Raw genomic sequence first — 18,154 nt, forward strand, 5'->3', positions numbered from 1 at the left:
ATTTAGAAATTGTTTGTTTATTCATTCACTCATTGGTCTGCTGGTATATGATGAACATTATAGACCATACACCACAAAGGATAAGATAATAACAGAATTATTTCTTTTGGAGATCCGTGATCTAATGCCTCGAAATAAAGTTGTTCCTTTTTTTTTTCTTGTATGAGCTTTTAAGGAAAGAAGCAGACTCAAATGAGTCTAAACAAATGCCTTGAAATAAAGTTTTTCCTTTTTTTTTTTTATGAGCTTTTAAGGAAAGAAGCAGACTCAAATGAGTCTAAACACTTGTACCACGCCAAAAAAAAAAAAAAAAAGGCATTGTATCTGACACTCTTAGGAGTTTCTGCCACGACAGAGGAATTTTGCCTTTGGCACTAAGAGGCTCATTCTAAGGTTGAAAGTCAGTATCTCCCACTTGGCCACAAGAGGAAAGGATAGATTGTCTGAAAGGCCTTTGTGTACCTCCTGGGTTTATTTGCATGTTACTGTGTGGATTAGGGAATGTAGACAAACAAAACTACCCTCTCCCAAAAAAGAGCATCTTACCTGAGACCTTAGAAAGACAAGCCAATCTGCCCACCCTCCCCACAACACACACTCACACACACACAATTCTGGCCACTTCAGAGTGGTTCTTGCTTTTTCTTCAGCAAAGGGAAGTTCTTAAAAATTACCTTGCTTGTTCTCTCAACTGAAGAAGGATCCCAAGGAATGCTTATTGAGCCCAGCATCCTCGGAAGCAATCATGCTCGGAATCTTAGAACCATCCATGTTTTCTTGCTTCCTGCAAATGCAAAGTGTCCTATGTGACTAAATTATTTCTAAAATCCTTGCGGTGACAATTCTTTAGCTCATAGAATGAGGAAGAAATGGGCAGGGAAATTACAGAAGCAAGCTTGGCACAAGAGATGAGCCGGCTGCAGGGTGAGGTGCGTGGAACTTCCTGTAGCAGTGCCTGACTGGAGGGCAAACAGAGAACAGAGTTGTCTTCAAGATTTAAAGATGCAATTCAGAGCAGGCAGGTGACTTGCAGACCATTTCTAGGATTTTGCCTGGACCTTTCAAGAAAGTTTCACTTGAAGACCTGTGATTTGTTTGTTCCCAAAGCAGGGAATCACATTAGCATGCATGATCCTAAGCTTCCTTGTTGATTAGAATTTTCCAAATCAGTGACTTGGGATCAAAACTTTTCAGCACTTGGTCTTTGAGCCTTTTAAGTCTCAATGGTTTCTTTACGTGAGCACTGAACTTTATAGTCATGATGTAGCTGACAAGTGGGAAAACAGTATAAGTATTCTATTATTAGAGGTAATATAGTGCATCTGTTACATATGAAATCTTTCGATTGATAAACTAATAAGAATACAGTATATTTTTTTAAAAAGATACAACTGAATTCAACTTCCAGCCTATTTATTACTATATATGACCTTTGGAAAGTTCCTCAGCCTTTTAATGCCTTCCCTTCCGTTCCTCGGTTGTAAAAATGTGATAACAATGCCTATATCTTAGGGTTGTGATAAAGATGAAAGGAGAGAACTTCTATAAAAGCATTTTGGCAGCAAACGTTTCTATCCTCTCCTCTCCTTGTCTTGTAACCATGACCCTATGCACATTTAGGGGAAATGAGAACGTATGCTCACGTTAATCCTGATAAAGTTATCAGGTCTTGAATAATTGCCACATCTCTTCATTTCACCATTGGTTTAAAAACTCAACTGACTTAAAAACAACAGTGAATTATTATTTTTAAAAATTGAGTTCTGTTTTTATAAGTTTGGCAGGTGAAAATACTGTTGACACTAGTTTTTATGAAAAATTGAAAGTCAAAATACTATAATGTTGACAGGTCTAATAAAATTACAGGTTTTTAATGGATCAGTCATACGTGTCTTAACACACTTTTCTCAAAACTGCTTAAACAAATATTAATACTTTCTGTGTGTATGATTCATAATGGTCTTAAAACGAGCCTTTTAAATGGTGGGTCCTTATTTTGTTTGCATACATCTAGACCTATGTATAAATATAGATACATCTATATTACATGGATACAATAAATTAACATTTATTTCAGACATTCAAATTTTAATAAATTATTGCTGAATTTGTGATAATAGCTTGTTATTCTATAAGGTACTGTTTAATTCTGTAATTATAGGTTCCTTTCTATTTGGTCATTATTTGAAATATACGAATGAAGTAAAAATATCATATTATAGAAAAGTGTTATGAAAGCTTTGAAATTTTTTTTCAGTTTGAAAAATTAATTTCTAGCCTAATCTTGTGCTGGACATGTTCTCTCTTTTATTAGACTGCCTGCTTTTTCCTATAGATGCTAAACAGGAATAAATAGATGATAAATAGATGCTATTTTCCTGTAGCAGATAAATAATGCTAAATTTCAGGTTTAAAATTACTGTGCTGACCTTAGTAACTAAGTATCAGTCACACATGGGGCAGTGGGTAGGGAACATAGGGTAATACCATCTTTGGCTTGATGGCAAGAAAGATTTTTTTTTAAGACTTTATTTTTTAGAGCAGTTTTGGGTTTATAGCAAAATTGAGAGGAAGGTACAGAGGTTTCCCATACACCCCCTGCCTGCACACATGCACAGCCTCCCCATTATCAGCATCCCCCACCAGAGGGGTGCCTTTGTTACAATAGATAAACCTACATTGAGACATCATAATCACCCAAAATTCATAATTTACATTAGCTTTCACTCTTGGTGTTGTACATTCTAAGGGTTTGGACAAATGTATAATGATATGTATCCAGCATTGTAGTATCATACAAATTAGTTTCTCTGCCCTAAAATTCTTCTGTGCTCTGCCTATTCATCCCTCCCTTCCCCCAGCCCCTGGCAACCACTGAACTTTTTACTGTCTCTATAGTCTTGCCTTTTCCAGAATGTCGTGTAGTTGGAATCACACAGTATGTAGCCTTTTCAGATGGGCTTCTTTCACTTATTAATATGCGTTTAAGTTTCCTCCTCGCCTTGTCATGGCTTAATAGCTCATTTCTTTTTAGCACATTGTCTGGATGTGTCACAGTTTATTCAGCCACTTACCTACTGAAGGACATCCTGGTTGCTTCCAAGTTGTGGCAATTATGAATAAAGCTGCTAGAAGCATCCATGTGCAGATTTTTGTGTGGACATAAGTTTTCAAGTCCTTTGGGTAAATACCAAGGAACATGATTGCTGGATCATATGGTAAGACCAATAGTATTTTAATTGCAGCTGCAGATGCCCGCAGTGGAAAAAATCGTACCAATGGCTCAGATGAAGAGCAAGAAGGGACCAGTGCAATTAACCAGAATGTGGCACTAGCCATAGCTGGGAATTTTACTTTGAAGACAAGTGGAACAATGCTGTCTTCCCTGGTATGTTGGTGCACAATTTCTCCCGTTTGTTTTTCATTTTGTGTCTTTTCCCATCCTTGAATGGGCTTGTTCCTAAATCCACCCACCAGAACCCAGCATAGAGCAGGCAGTGAGATTTCTGCCTCATTGCTTGACGCTAGAAGGAATCATTGTGAGGCTAGCAGTTGCAAAGGGAAATGGCACAGCTGAGGCGGCACTCAGTCAGGCAGCGTTCTGACAACAGCAAGAGACTCACAGATCAAATTCAGGCAGTTTCAATGGTGCCAAGTTCAAGGCTCAGAAAACCAAGAAAGGTGAACTTGGAAAACCTGAGATATTGCAAAGCAGATCAAACCTAGGCTCCCTCAGGTGGGAGGCTGACACTGTGTTTATTCTATGCTTATATTATTCATTCTGTGTCTGCCTTAAAAAAAAAGATTGAAGGAGGCCGGTCACTTGGTAGGGTGTGTCTTAAGCTTCTTCAGCTTTTCTAGGTCCCCAGAGAGCCTAAGCAGAGTTGTTTGGCTCTGTTCTTTTGCACAGACGCTATGGGCTTGAAGAGGGGCTCGTGCAGGAATACAACCTCTGATTCACTTGAGGTGGGATCTACCTCTGTTCCTTGCTGAGCTCTGACAATCCTTTTGTCAAGACAGCGCTGCATCCTCCAGCTTAATTTAACTTTGCATTTCAGTGTAGCGTTCGTATCTGCAGAGAACTCAGCTCAGTTCTTTCCCGGGAAGGCAGCCTCTCAACCTAATTCTGCTTTGCTGGGTGACTTTCTTCTCTTCCCTCCAGCACTCCCCCATTCCCCACACACCCCCATGAGAGTTGAAGGACAGGAGGTAAAAAAAGAGAAAAAGAAACACTGGAGAGTTGACATCAGTCATCCTACAGTTGAATAAATATGGTGTGCTTTATGACCTCCTCCACCTTCCTACCTTCTTACCAAAGTTAGCTGCCTGAGGTGGTGTGTGCCTTTTACATTGTTGTCTCCAGCAGAGAAACTCAAAAGCCCAAGAACCTTCACCTCTTACAAGTTATTTCCTATGAAGTTATAATATTGTGTGTATACTCAACACATCTAAAGATTTCACTTCTTCTTGTGGCCAGACTCAGAAAAACTAAAGTTAAAATAATTTCGTAAGCCCTATAATTCCCATCCAGACCTACCATTCCCCTCACATATGAACTAATACCTCACTGCAGCTTCACCACTACATTCCGTTGGATGTTAGCTATGCCACGTGAATCACATATTGTCCTTTGTGTTGATTGGATGAGTGACAGAAAGTGTGCTCAGCACTCCGAAATGAACACTGCAGCCAAAGTATGAAAGCAAACAGCCTGAGCCCCTACACCTCCCCCCCGCCAGGAGAGCATAAATTGTGGTTAAAGTCCCATTACAGAGGCCTCCACTGAATCATGCACTTGATTAATCTGCTGAGCAGTTCACGACCCTTATACTTTGGACTCTGACAAAGAAGCTAAGTCTGGAACAGTTAGGGTATTTCGGGAAACCAGCCAGGGTAGTTCTCGGCTATAAGTCCAACCCTGCAGTCGCCAGCTTGAAGGAGAAATATAATACTTGAAGATCTCACAGCTGGGAAAGCCCTGTGTACCACTGAGATTGGGTTGGGGGAGGGCATGGTCAAGGTCCAGGGCAGACCATCAGACCACAGTGCTCCTGCAACAGAGGGTGCCCTGGCTGAAAGCCTGGTTAGAATACTGCCCCGGGCCAGCCCCTTTGCAGAGCCCCCCAGCTCAAAAGACCACGGCCTGCCCGGCTGGAGGAGGGCAGAGCTCCCGGAAACATCCCCGTCTAGGAAAAGTACCATTACTGTGTCTTAGGAAATAGCATCCCTTTCAATGTGTCTGCTGCTCGGCCTCTTGCCCTACTTCGATCTCCCAATCTGCCTGCTTCCAGCCCTACAAGCAGTACAACATGCTGAATGCCGACACGACCCGAAACCTCATGATTTGCTTCCTCTGGATCATGAAAAATGCCGATCAGAGCCTCCTTAGGAAGTGGATTGCTGACCTGCCATCAATACAACTAAACAGGATTTTAGATCTCCTTTTCATCTGTGTCTCATGTTTTGAATACAAGGTATTGCTCAAGTTCTATCCTGTCTTGTCACTGTTCCCCTCTGTTTGGGCAGTGGGGGCACCCTTAACTTTGTCTTATTTCTGTATGAAAGTCCATAGCCTATTTGTATATCCATAACCTATCTAGCTATGATAATTCCACCGGCAAAGGATCTCTTCCTTCTGCAGAGAGAACCTCATTCCCATTACCAGGATTTCAGCCTTCGGGGCATGTCTGTGTAGCACATGTCCAAACTGGCCGATGTCACCATGAAGTGTTCTGTCTTTAGGATTCTCCCCGTGAACAGAGATCTAACCAAACTTAATGTCCTTCTGCTGCTGTCCGATCCAGGGAAAACAGAGTTCTGACAAAGTCAGTACCCAAGTTCTGCAGAAGTCGAGGGATGTCAAGGCCAGGCTGGAAGAGGCTTTGCTCCGTGGGGAAGGGGCCAGAGGGGAGATGATGCGGCGCTGCCGGGCTCCAGGTGTGTTGGATCGGCCCTTCCCTGCTATCAGCAGAGCTTTGTACCCTTTGTGGGGAGGAGTGTCCTCCCCACATGATGAGTAGACACCATCACTTTCTGAAGACGTTATGGTAATAGAGACAAGCAGCTTCTGGGATTCTGTGCAAGATGTACTTGATGTTAGCCCCATTCCTCTCAGGGAAAGCTCCTTTCCTGAGATCACAAGAACCCTGGAAATGTCCTCAAATGGCATCTTCTGTTTCAAACTTGGTGGTGGTAAAAGGTCCCGTCCAAGAATGTGAGTCATAGGATGAGATTAAGGGTGTCTCCCTCAAGGCTGACACTTCTCCCCGGGATATTTGAATAGTCTATGTAGATAGTTCTACTGGATAGTTCTGGTTCCAAGATCATCTTCCCAAATCATGCAGGGCACTATTAGAATGGATCCAGTCCTCGCAACGGTCTCAGAGTGTGCCAGTCCTTCAGGGATCTCACCACATTAGGAATGATCTCCAGAAAGCTGAGCTCTTCTCTGTAGGATAGAGTGAAGTGTTCAGGCACCCTCAGTCTTATTCACTGTGCTCAAGAAAAACAGAGTGACAGCTCCTTCTAGCAGTGGGACACCATGGTAGGGAACTTGGAAGGAGACGAGCTTTTTCAGTGGTGGTTGGACACCGTCTTTCAACACAAACACTCTCCTTTTCAATAATTCAGGGAGAAGCCCCAATTTCACCGGAACCCCGGGTTCATGAGAAATGTGCTTGCTGACACTCCAGAAGGGCAGGTGTACTTTTAAGCTCTAGCCTGTCACTCAAAGAGCAGGTCAGCCCAGACTTGGTTGTGGGCTTTGTCTCCCACCAGCACCCAGCATGGATTCTAATTAGCCAGAGAAGTGATGCTGAGTCCTCTCAGTTGAGCTTGTTACGGAACTTCTGGTTATCTTGCTACTGCTAATCAAATTCCTGTCGTGCATTTCTTAACTCCTAGGGAATGACCGATTTCCAGGCCTAAATGAAAATTTGAGATGGAGGAAAGAGCAGACACATTGGCGGCAAGCTAATGAGAAGCTAGATAAGTAAGTCACTCAGCAACTTTGTGCTACTTTTACCTAAAGTTCAGAACTATTTTTCCCAGGCTACTTGTATTACTGAAACAACTACATCCTTCCAAGGGTAAGAAAATGAAACATCATTATCTGTGTAAATTCAGTTCATCCAGGGACCCGGGATAATCAAAGGTATAAAGAGTTATGATTTCCAGCCCTTAAATATTTATCACACTGATAAGCATTTAAAGAAAACTAATATTTAGCAATCTCAGCTAGCTTAAGAAAAGCCGCTGATGGGGCAGGACGGGGTACCCAGGACCACATCATTTCAGTCCATATTTACACTCCAGAAATGTGTACAAAGATGTATATTCAGGGACATTTATGTCAGCATTACATAAAATTGTAAAAAAACTGGAACGTTCTTAATGCTTAAGAATAGGGAAATATGTAATGAAATATTAGGTTGGCATTTAAATGTTTTCAAATCATTTTAATGATATGGGAAATGCTTATGATATAATGTTAAGTGAACAAAGCAGAACAGATACTTGTTTTTAGAGTACAATCTTAAACCTCCAGCTACACATAGTAAATACATTTTTAAAAGACTGGAGGGAAATTTACCAAAACATTAACCATGGTTTTCTTTGGGTGTTGAGAATATGTGTAAATGATGTTTTCCTTTTTATACTTTGCTGTGTGTCCTACAATCGATCTGTATTATGATGTATTATCAGAAAACAATGCTAAAATGAAATGAAAGAAGAAAAATCCTGCTTGGATTGCAGTATATGCTATATACCTATTGCTATATGTGCAACAATTTGGACAGATGAGTGCTAAAATGAAATTGAATGGATAGCACATATCAGCTGCTCCTCTTAGCAACAGGTAGCCTAATGAATCCTAGCGTTCACTGGCAAAACATTATACGGCTGAAGACACCCCCCCCCCCCCCCCACACACACACACTTGACAAGGCATAGGTAGGGTATCCCCATGGTGTATAAAGCACCCATCATAAGGAGGGATGGGAGATGGGGCAGACTTGAGTAGCAGTGTTGTTTTGTAAATAAATATGTTACTATCTTGGTTGTTACCACAAGAATGAATCAATCTGGCTCACTTATGGGACTTCTGGGAGTCAAATTTATTTTAAAACATTAAGGAGGTAAATATTTTTATTGTATGTGTTACTTGCACAGCCCAGTTGTTGGTCTTATGAATAATATCCATTTGGTTTGGGTATTTTATGCTTGTTCTAAGTTCCCTGAACTGATTTATAAGATATTGGTTCTGAGAGTGCATAAGTTCTAGTTCAGGCAATGAAACCCGCCCCCTGCCCCCCCAAAATTAAAGAAATATTGTATGTAGTTAGTTGCCACAGAACTGCTTGGGTGGTTAGGCCATGAGATTAAAAGAAGAGCTTAACAAAGCATGTTTGCCTGGGCTGTGTGAGTGGATGTTTGGAGAAACCTTTCCCTTTTGCGGCAGAAACAACACAATACTGAGACTTTCCATGCAGGGTGCACCAAACCGCTCCAGGTCAAGTCTCAGCCCTGAGCTACAGGATGGACTGCTCATAATCAGAGCTAATGATTCTCCTCTGATCATCTTCAGGGGTGATTTTTTAAAAAGAGAAAACATGGTAAAATTGTAACTGCTAAATTAAGCTATTTGGAAAACTTTTGTAATTATAATAGTGGTGTCTTTCACCTTTTTTCTTTCGGATCACTTTTCAATTATTTTGGCTCTGTTTCTTTTAGAGCAGTCATTTTCAACCTGGGCTGTACATTAAAATCACCTGGGGAGCTTTTACAATCTCCCAGTGCCCAGGTGTACCCCAGGACAGTTAGCTTGGAATCTCCAGCAGCAGAACTCAGAAATCAGTATGTGGTGAAACTCGCTAGGTGTTTCTTGTGTAGTCAAATTTGAGAGCCATCGTTTTAAAAAAATGGCTTTTTAAACATCAAATTAGTAGTGGTGATGGTTGCACAACAAGTATGAATGTACTTAACTGTACACTTAAAAATGGTTAAGGTGGTAAATTTTGTGTTATGTGTATTTTACCACAATTTAAAAATTTGGAAAAACAAATCCAGATTAGGTCACTCTGGATCTGCACTGTCCAGTACAATAGCCAAGGTAGTACTATAAGTGAAAAATACATGCCAGATTTTGAACGTAGCACAAGTAAAAGAATGTAAAATATCTCATTAGTAAGTTTCATTGTGATTACACATTGACTATTTTTTGATATATTGGGTTAAATAAAATATATTAACATTAATTTCACCTGTTTCTTTTGGCGTTTTCTGGTGTGGCTACTACAAAACAGAAAATGACACATGTGGCCCCCATTATGTTTCTTTTGGATAGCTTTGCTCTAAATCTAAACCTCCAGTAAATTAATAAAAAGTAGCCTTTAAATTTCACTTATTTTACACAAATATTATCATTTGGAGAATGAGGAAAAAATGTAGAGCAGCTTGGGACCACAGAGCCTATCCTAAGCGTGAAAACATTTTCTTTTAATTAAAAAAAAATTTTTTTAACATCTTTATTGGAGTATAATTGCGTTACAATGGTGTGTTAGTTTCTGCTTTATAACAAAGTGAATCAGCTATACATATACATATGTCCCCATATCTCTTCCCTCTTGCGTCTCCCTCCCTCCCACCCTCCCTATCCCACCCCTCTAGGTGGTCACAAAGCACCAAGTTGATCTCCCTGTGCTATGCGGTTGCTTCCCACTAGCTATCTATTTTATGTTTGGTAGTGTATATATGTCCATGCCACTCTCTCACTTTGTCCCAGCTTACCCTTCCCCCTCCCCGTGTCCTCAAGTCCATTCTCTAGTAGGTCTGCATCTTTATTCCCATCCTTCCCCTAGGTTCTTCATGACTTTTTTTTTTTTTTTAGATTCCATATATATGTGTTAGCATACGGTATTTGTTTTTCTCTTTCTGACTTACTTCACTCTGTATGACAGTCTCTAGGTCCATCCACCTCACTACAAATAACTCAATTTTGTTTCTTTTTATGGCTAATATCCCATTGTATATATGTGCCACATCTTCTTTATCCATTCATCTGTCGATGGACACCTAGGTTGCTTCCATGTCCTGGCTATTGTAAATAGAGCTACAATGAGCATTGTGATACATGACTCTTTTTGAATTATGGTTTTCTCAGGGTATATGCCCAGTAGTGGGATTGCTGGGTTGTATGGTAGTTCTATTTTTAGTCTTTTAAGGAACCTCCATGCTGTTCTCCATAGTGAAAACATTTAAAACGCAGGGAAGGGACTTCCCTTGTGGCCCAGCAGATAAGAATCCGCTTGCCAGTGCAGGGGACACGAGTTCAATCCCTTGTCTGGGAATATCCCATGTGCCGAGGAGCAGCTAAGCCCGTGCACCACAACTACTGAGCCTGCGCTCTAGAGCCCGCGAGCCACAACTACTGAGCCCACACGCCACAACTATTGAAGCCCGCACGCCTAGAGCCCGTGCTCTGCAACAAGAGAAGCCACCACAATGAAAAGCCCGTGCACTGCAATGAAGAGTTGCCCCCGCTCGCCACAACTAGAGAAAGCCCACACAGAGCAGCAAAGACCCAACACAACCAAAAGTAAACATTAAAATTAAATTAAAATAAAATAAATAAAATTATGCAGGGAAATATTTATTCTGAGCCTTTGATGGTATGTAAGCCATAGCAATGCCCCCATCATTGGGTGAAGGGGACTCAAGCACAGCTAAGTGATTATCCTGGACCAAGAGTTTTGAGCTCATATCAGGATGCCCCAACCCCTATGGCAACATGTTGGCCACTGGGACATCTTGGGAAAGTTAATTCTTCACACTTTCCTTTCCTGGCCACTATATTTAGGAGATACAAAATGTCTCTTTCCATCTTCACTTGGATTTTATGAGAATGGATAAATTAATGCATAAAATGTTCTGATTCTTTAAAAAGGAACCTAATAGAGAAGCAGCACCAGGTAATTTCCCATTCCCTCGTGGGTAATAATCACTGACGTCCAGCAGGATGTTAGATGGCCTGCCCCACAGGAATGCAACCTTGCTTCCCATTGGAAAAGGACAAAAGGCCCATACTTGACTGTGCAACCCCAAGGCAGTCTTTGGAAAGTCAAGACACTGACTCTTCCCTGACCCAGTTCTGAAACATCATCCTTTCCTAATCAAGCAGCATCGCGATTAGCCAAATTCACATCACACCCAGTCTCACCTCCTCTGGCTTGTTGCCGAGGCTTGTTGGCTCAGATCAGGAGATGGTTCTCATGGGTGAAATGCAAGAATGACCCTGAAGCTTTTTTTTTTTTTTTTTTTTTTTTTGCAGTACGCGGACCTCTCACTGTTGTGGCCTCTCCTGTTGCAGAGCACAGGCTCTGGATGCGCAGGTTTACCGGCCATGGCTCACGGGCCCAGCCGCTCCGCGGCATGTGGGATCTTCCCGGACCAGGGCACAAACCTGTGTCCCCTGCATCGGCAGGCAGACTCTCAACCACTGCGCCACCAGGGAAGCCCAACCCTGAAGCTTTAAGCACCAATCTGATTGGCTGACCTAATTGCTAGTAATAACCAGTAATTGCTTTTTTACCCTTTTTGTTATTTTTTTAATTATCATTATTCATAATGGGGGGATGGGGATGGCCTGGAGACTTTACCTAGAAAGCCTTTTTAACCAGACACCAATTACAGAAGGCACCTATATTCCTTAGTTACCAGTAACCGGCTGCTTTGTTTTCACTTCAAGATTGACTCTTCAGAAGATTTCTTTACACTTGGAATATAGATTACCATCATTGGGAAATGGCCAGATTTGATAGGCACTTTAATTTGACCTCTTTTTGTTTCTTAGAACAAAAGCAGAGTTAGATCAAGAAGCCTTGATCAGTGGCAATCTAGCTACCGAAGCAAATTTAATCATCCTGGATATGCAGGAAAACATTATCCAGGTGAGGACAACAAACAACTGATCTATTCAACATGAATATGTTTACTAGAATTTAATAAGGAATTCTTTATAGAAAATTGTGAAAGAAATAAGATATGAAATGCTTTTTGTTTAAATGAAGTTGGGAAGTTTACCATTTACAATAGTGTCCACCTTACAAGTTCCAGAGATACTTACCAAACATCCTTCTGGATTCATTGACTTGAAGCTTGCTTGGAAAGAGTTAGGTGCTTGAAAGACTGACTCTCGTAGTTAAATCTGCCTGCGCATGTGCAAAGTTTATAATGTGGGTGGTGGGCTTATAGTTCAGTATCTAGAATAGGGGTGGTAGGGTTTTTTTTTTTTGATAGGTCAACTCCATTTGAATTATAGTTGATGTCTGTATGGGAGCTAAGATTATGACCGGGCTAGGTAAAAGGAGTGCTAAGTGTGATTAATGATGTCTGTTTTGGACACAAATTAGTGAAGAAAAATCATTTGTACCATGAATTTGCCATCCCTGCTGTAGAAAAGTGTTATATCAATGTGAATTTTATAGTAATACAATTCACCATACTAATTTCATTTTCTAAGTGAATGCTTCCAGAAATTCTCAAGACATCTAGGTGATAATGGGTTTTTAGTTAACCTGAAAAATGAGTCCTTACATGTTTCCAATGAAAAATCACTCATTAGAGGGCTAGAAGAAGAAATATTGTCGAAACATATTTGAACTTAGTAATCCAACTTTTAAGTTATCTTTTAAAAAGTGATTATTGTACAAAAGTATATGGTACCTTTGATAAATACTTGTTATCAAATACTTGGCATCGGGCTTCCCTGGTGGCTCAGTGGTTGAGAGTCCGCCTGCCAATGCAGGGGACACAGGTTCGTGCCCTGGTCCGGGAGGATACCACATGCCGCGGAGCGGCTGGGCCCGTGAGCCACGGCCGCTGAGCCTGCACGTCTGGAGCCTGTGCTCCACAACGGGAGAGGCCACAACAGTGAGAGGCCCGTGTACCGCAAAAAAAAAAAAAAAAAATACTTGGCATCATGTTGATTATATCTTTATACAATACTGCTTTGAGTGCTATATTCTTAACTCCAGTCCTCAAAATGTATTTACAGTTTTCAAAGGAAGCTGAAACTTATTTATCATTGATCTTGGGGACATTAGTCCTGCTGCAGATGATAAATAAGCTTCTATTTAGAAACATCACTGCCACAAGCAGCCCCTAGTGTAATGGGAAGCCCACAATTGTGGTTTGAAAGCCCACAAGAAAAGCTGTGCCTTGTATACAAGGAAAGAACATTCCAGAAGCTGTTGCCCAGGATTGGGGGAAGGTGTACCTTATAACTTGGTTTAGCAGCCCAGAATTAGGCATAAATCCCAAATCAATTGGGAGTTTTGGAATAAAGTCATGTGGAAATAGGTCTTCAGCTCGCCTGGTAGTGGACGATATACGGGGTGCTTACCCAAACCCTTAAGATCATAGACGGAGAGAGATGAAACATCAGCATCCCTGTGCTAATTGCCAAGAGCACCCACCTGTGTCTTCCCCCTCAGTTCATGGGCACAGCACAGGGATTCATTGATGCTGTTCTGTTCCCCCAGGCAAGTTCGGCTCTGGACTGTAAAGACAACCTGCTGGGAGGTGTGCTAAGGGTCCTGGTGAATTCTCTGAGCTGTGATCAGAGCACCACCTACCTGACTCACTGCTTTGCGACACTCCGTGCTCTCATTGCCAAGGTAAACATGGGACACTTGCTTTCTTACTCTTAATTAAGAGTTAAGATTCTCATCGATCTAGCTTCACGTTTCTTGCTTCAGGTGCACCAAAACCCACAGACCACTGTGTTAAGTGACACTGCGGTAAAAGTCTTAAGTCTCATTAGGAAGGAAGCAGATACACTGATTCTACAGGACTCACCATAAAGAGGAAAAACAGTGCCTCTCACACTAGAAATGTGGGCCCAACTATAGAAATTTGAAATGGCTACTTACTGAAGACATGAGAGTGGAAATCAGTTGAGCAACTTTGTTTTTCACCCTTTTTCTTTAGTACCTTATCTGAGTGAGACTCAATTCCTATACATGGCTCCCATTTGTAAATCTTACAAAATATCATGTCATAAAATGCAGAAGGTTTAGAAATACATTTCTCATAGCCTGAAGAATATAAATTTTCCTGAGGTAAAACAGTCTATTGCAGATTCCTATCTCCCCCTTTATTGAAAATCTCGGTTGATGCCTTCTATCTGGGATCTTTTACATTTAGAAAGTGGAATCCCAGGACTTTCCCTGGCGGTCCAGTGGTTAAGACTCTGCGCTTCCACCGCAGGGGTGCGTGTTCGATCCCTGGTCGGGGAACTAAGATCTGCAAGCCGTGCAGCGTGGCCATGGAGGGTGGGTGGGAAAGAAAAAGAAAATAAAGTGGAATCCCTCTGCTCTCACCCGTCAGGATCATTTGGTCTTTCTCAGTCACCAGTAATTTCCAGGGAGCCCAGTAAACTCAGGCTAATTCCTTCAGAGTTGGGACTTCAGCAGGGAAGGCAGCCTGGCTAACCGTGCAGCTAATTACACAGCCCTGATCTTAGCTGAGCAGCTCATAATGAGATCTTAAGTCGACTCCGTTGCTTCACTTCATCTTCTGATTCAAGGACCTCATCATCTGTATGGAGCAGCGCATTAATTCTTGTGGGCTTTTTGCTTGTCCAAGCAGCCATTTCCATATTTCAACAGGCATCCAGTCCAGAAAGCGTACGATCCTGCCAAGTGACATCTTATGGCCCCTGTGTCTCTCCTAGTTCGGCGACTTGCTGTTTGAGGAGGAAGTGGATCAGTGCGCGGACCTGTGTCAGCGAGTGCTGCATCACTGCGGCAGCAGCATGGACGTCGCCCGGAGCCAAGCCTGCGCCACTCTCTACCTCCTCATGAGGTTCAGCTTTGGAGCCACCAGCGTAAGCGCCCAGGGCGACCCAGAATCAGCAGAGAGAGTCAGTGCGAAGCCCTGGGGGAGGAAGAGTGTGCACTATTGCAGTTGACTTCTGCCACGTGGGAAGGAAACAGTTGGGCATGTAGATGGATAGCAGCTTTTGTTCGACTTTGCTTCTAGAAGTAAATTATTAAGATTGATGAATGCAGTGGTTTCCATCTGTGTGTTTCAATAAGAAATGAACAAATATGTGTAGATTCAAGTTTGTCATCTGTGGGAAAAAAGATACAACAGAATTAGGACGTCAGAAGAGTTTGTCCTGTTTCTAAAATCTGATTGGTACCAGAATGACCTGTGGAAGAGAATTTGCAATGATCGCTCTCATCCACACCTGAGTGTTAATTGAAACTTAGCAGCCTTTGGAATTCAGCTTTATTATAGCACCGTCTTAGTTTGTCTAGATTTTAGTATGTTCTTTTGGAATTTACATCTGTAGTCACGTTAATGAGTGTGCTCAGCTGATATGAAAAGATAACTTGGCCCATGGAAGAAAGGCAGGGCCCTCAGAATGTATTAGGTATAACTATTTAAAAGCCTTTAGGACATTCCTCAGAGGCCAGAGGCCCTTGGAATAGCCACAGTTTTCCATGGGCCTAGAAGGAAAGGAGAAACAAAGTTGCTGCCTACCCAGAATTCAGAAATCTCAGAAATCTTGCCCACATAGATCCTGTTCCTCTTTACAGTTTAAATAAAGTTCCAAGAAGAGGAATCTTGACACAAAGGGAGACATCCTGTGACCCAACTCTGTAGGAACCTTCCAGCCTTGCTGCACGGAGCTGGCCAGGTCCTCAATGAAAACTTAAAGGGAACTGAAAGATTTATGTCAGGGCAATAGCCACTTAAACCAGTTAAACAACAGTATGAGTCTTGAGCGAAGTATAACTCATATTTCATTGGGAAAAAAAGGAAATGATTGAGACTGGGTTAAAGAAACACCGGAGAGTTATTGGTATCTGGCTCTACTGCCTTCAGCTATCTACTAGCTGAGTGCCTCTTATTTGTTCCATCATTATTTTTTCCTGACTCAGAACTTTGCAAGAGTAAAGATGCAAGTCACCATGTCTCTGGCATCTTTGGTGGGAAAAGCACCAGACTTTAATGAGGAGTACCTGAGAAGATCCTTGAGGACAATTTTGGCCTACGCGGAAGAGGACACAGACATGCAGACCACTCCTTTCCCCATGCAGGTAGACTGAAGAGCATGCCTTGTCTGTGATCAGCCAGCTATAAACTCGTGTGTGTATGTATGTGTGTATATACACACACACACACACATATACGTACTTATACATACATATATATGTGCATGTGTATATGTAGGTAATATATAATTCCATATAATATATTATATAACGTATATAGTTATGGATTATATAATTTTTGTGAAATATATATATTATAATTATGTCATATGGTACAGATAATTATATAACATATTATGATATATATTAGATGGAATCTAAGCTGAGGTCCTAAGCTGCCTCCTACTTGGTATAAAAAGCTCTGATGTTCCAGAGTACAGTTGAGGGCTTTCAGGTTGCAGATAACTGGAACTAGTTCAAATTAATTTAACCAAGAAGGTGTTTGAGAGGGAAGATAATATAACAATTCAGGACTAATTCATGGATCCCAAGGGCCAACTCACATCTGGGCCTCGAAAGTGCCTGGACCTGCAAAGGTGAGGTCAAAGAGGATCCAGTCTAGACTCCTCTCACCTGTGCTCTCTCCTGTCTTAGCGAAGCCTGTCCATGGCTGCCCCTTGGACTTTCAGTGCATCCTAACTTGTTACCATGGACTCCAAAGCTGAGACTGTTTGGGGCGTACACTTTTTTTTGCAGGTGGAAGAACTTCTCTGCAATCTGAATAGCATCTTATATGACACAGTGAAAATGAGGGAATTTCAGGAAGATCCTGAGATGCTTATGGATCTCATGTACAGGTAAACTTTTCTGGTAAAATCAAAAGGGTGTCACTTGAGGATCTAGGATTTGTCACTATGAAGTTCTTATGAATATAATGATCACAGGAAATGTGGGTACACTGTTTTGGCTGACATCCAAAACTGTACTTAGAAATCGGTAGAAAATCACCATTCAGAGGGTGTTGATTCATGTACACGTTTTCAGAAAGATCTCCCTAATTTAAAGGGAGGTGCTTATTTTTTGAAATTATTTTCTACTTACCATAGAATGAGAGAAAAGAACTATCACCTGTTACATGAATTATTTCTGAAATGTTTTTCCACTTATATTCAGACATACATGTAAGTTTTATTTAGAAATCATATTTTACTCTGTGATTTAAATTTTTGTCTTATAGTCCTTGTTTTAGGAGAAACTACTTACAAAGGCAAAATTGTTCTGATGCGATGTCATAAGCAGGATAGTACATTTTTTTTTTTTTTTTTTGGCTGTGTTGGGTCTTCGTTGCTGCACGCGGGCTTTCTCTAGTTGCGGCGAGCGGGGGCTACTCTTCGTTGCGGTGCGCGGGCTTCTCATCACAGTGGCTTCTCTTCTTGCGGAGCACGGCCTCTAGGCACGCGGGTTTCAGTAGTTGTGTCACGCGGGCTCTAGAGCGCAGGCTCAGTGGTTGCGGCGCACGGGCTTAGTTGCTCCGCGGCATGTGGGATCTTCCTGGACCAGGGCTCGAACCCGTGTCCCCTGCATTGGCGGGTGGATCCTTAACCACTGCGCCACCAGGGAAGCACAAGGATAGTACTTTCGTCTTCTGTTATTTTTTTGCGAGAAAAGAAGAAAATTGCTAGAGCTCCATTCAAATAGACATCATTTTGTCAGGGTTTTTTTCCCCCCCATAAATCTTTAACTAAATCATAGCATTCTTGGCATCCTGCACACCCCAAACATGGAATGAAAAAAGCTGGACTGATAGATGTTTGCCTCTTCTCTCATTCTCTGAACATGTAGGCAAAACTCTTAATGGGAAAAAAACTGGCCATGCACAATAGAAAAACACTGTCACTAACCGTTGTCCTTGAAACTTTCTCAACCCATCTTTAGAATTGCCAAGAGTTACCAGACATCTCCTGACCTGCGGCTGACCTGGCTCCAGAACATGGCGGAGAAGCACACCAAGGGAAAGTGCTACACAGAGGCTGCCATGTGCCTGGTGCACGCAGCTGCCTTAGTGGCTGAATATCTGAGCATGTTGGAGGACCACAGCTACCTGCCCGTGGGCAGCGTCAGCTTTCAGGTGGGCGGGACAAGTTTAGCTT

General features: G+C 41.9%; 1 protein-coding gene across 4 annotated transcripts in view; it reads left to right on the forward strand.

The window, feature by feature from the left end:
* The window catches only part of DOCK8 (dedicator of cytokinesis 8), a 227,101-nt gene that overhangs the window by 181,100 nt on the left and 27,847 nt on the right, over nt 1-18,154 (forward strand). For all 4 annotated transcript variants that reach the window (XM_032636094.1, XM_032636092.1, XM_032636096.1 and 1 more), the window contains 10 exons: nt 3,246-3,388; nt 5,292-5,474; nt 5,805-5,937; nt 6,904-6,991; nt 11,852-11,948; nt 13,542-13,676; nt 14,735-14,887; nt 15,951-16,109; nt 16,761-16,861; nt 17,940-18,132. In XM_032636094.1, the coding sequence (XP_032491985.1) occupies nt 3,246-3,388; nt 5,292-5,474; nt 5,805-5,937; nt 6,904-6,991; nt 11,852-11,948; nt 13,542-13,676; nt 14,735-14,887; nt 15,951-16,109; nt 16,761-16,861; nt 17,940-18,132 (1,385 nt within the window). The remainder of the gene's footprint in view (nt 1-3,245; nt 3,389-5,291; nt 5,475-5,804; nt 5,938-6,903; nt 6,992-11,851; nt 11,949-13,541; nt 13,677-14,734; nt 14,888-15,950; nt 16,110-16,760; nt 16,862-17,939; nt 18,133-18,154) is intronic.

The sequence above is a fragment of the Phocoena sinus genome, chromosome 6 (genome assembly GCF_008692025.1).
Source record: "Phocoena sinus isolate mPhoSin1 chromosome 6, mPhoSin1.pri, whole genome shotgun sequence".
Lineage (NCBI taxonomy): Eukaryota > Metazoa > Chordata > Mammalia > Artiodactyla > Phocoenidae > Phocoena > Phocoena sinus.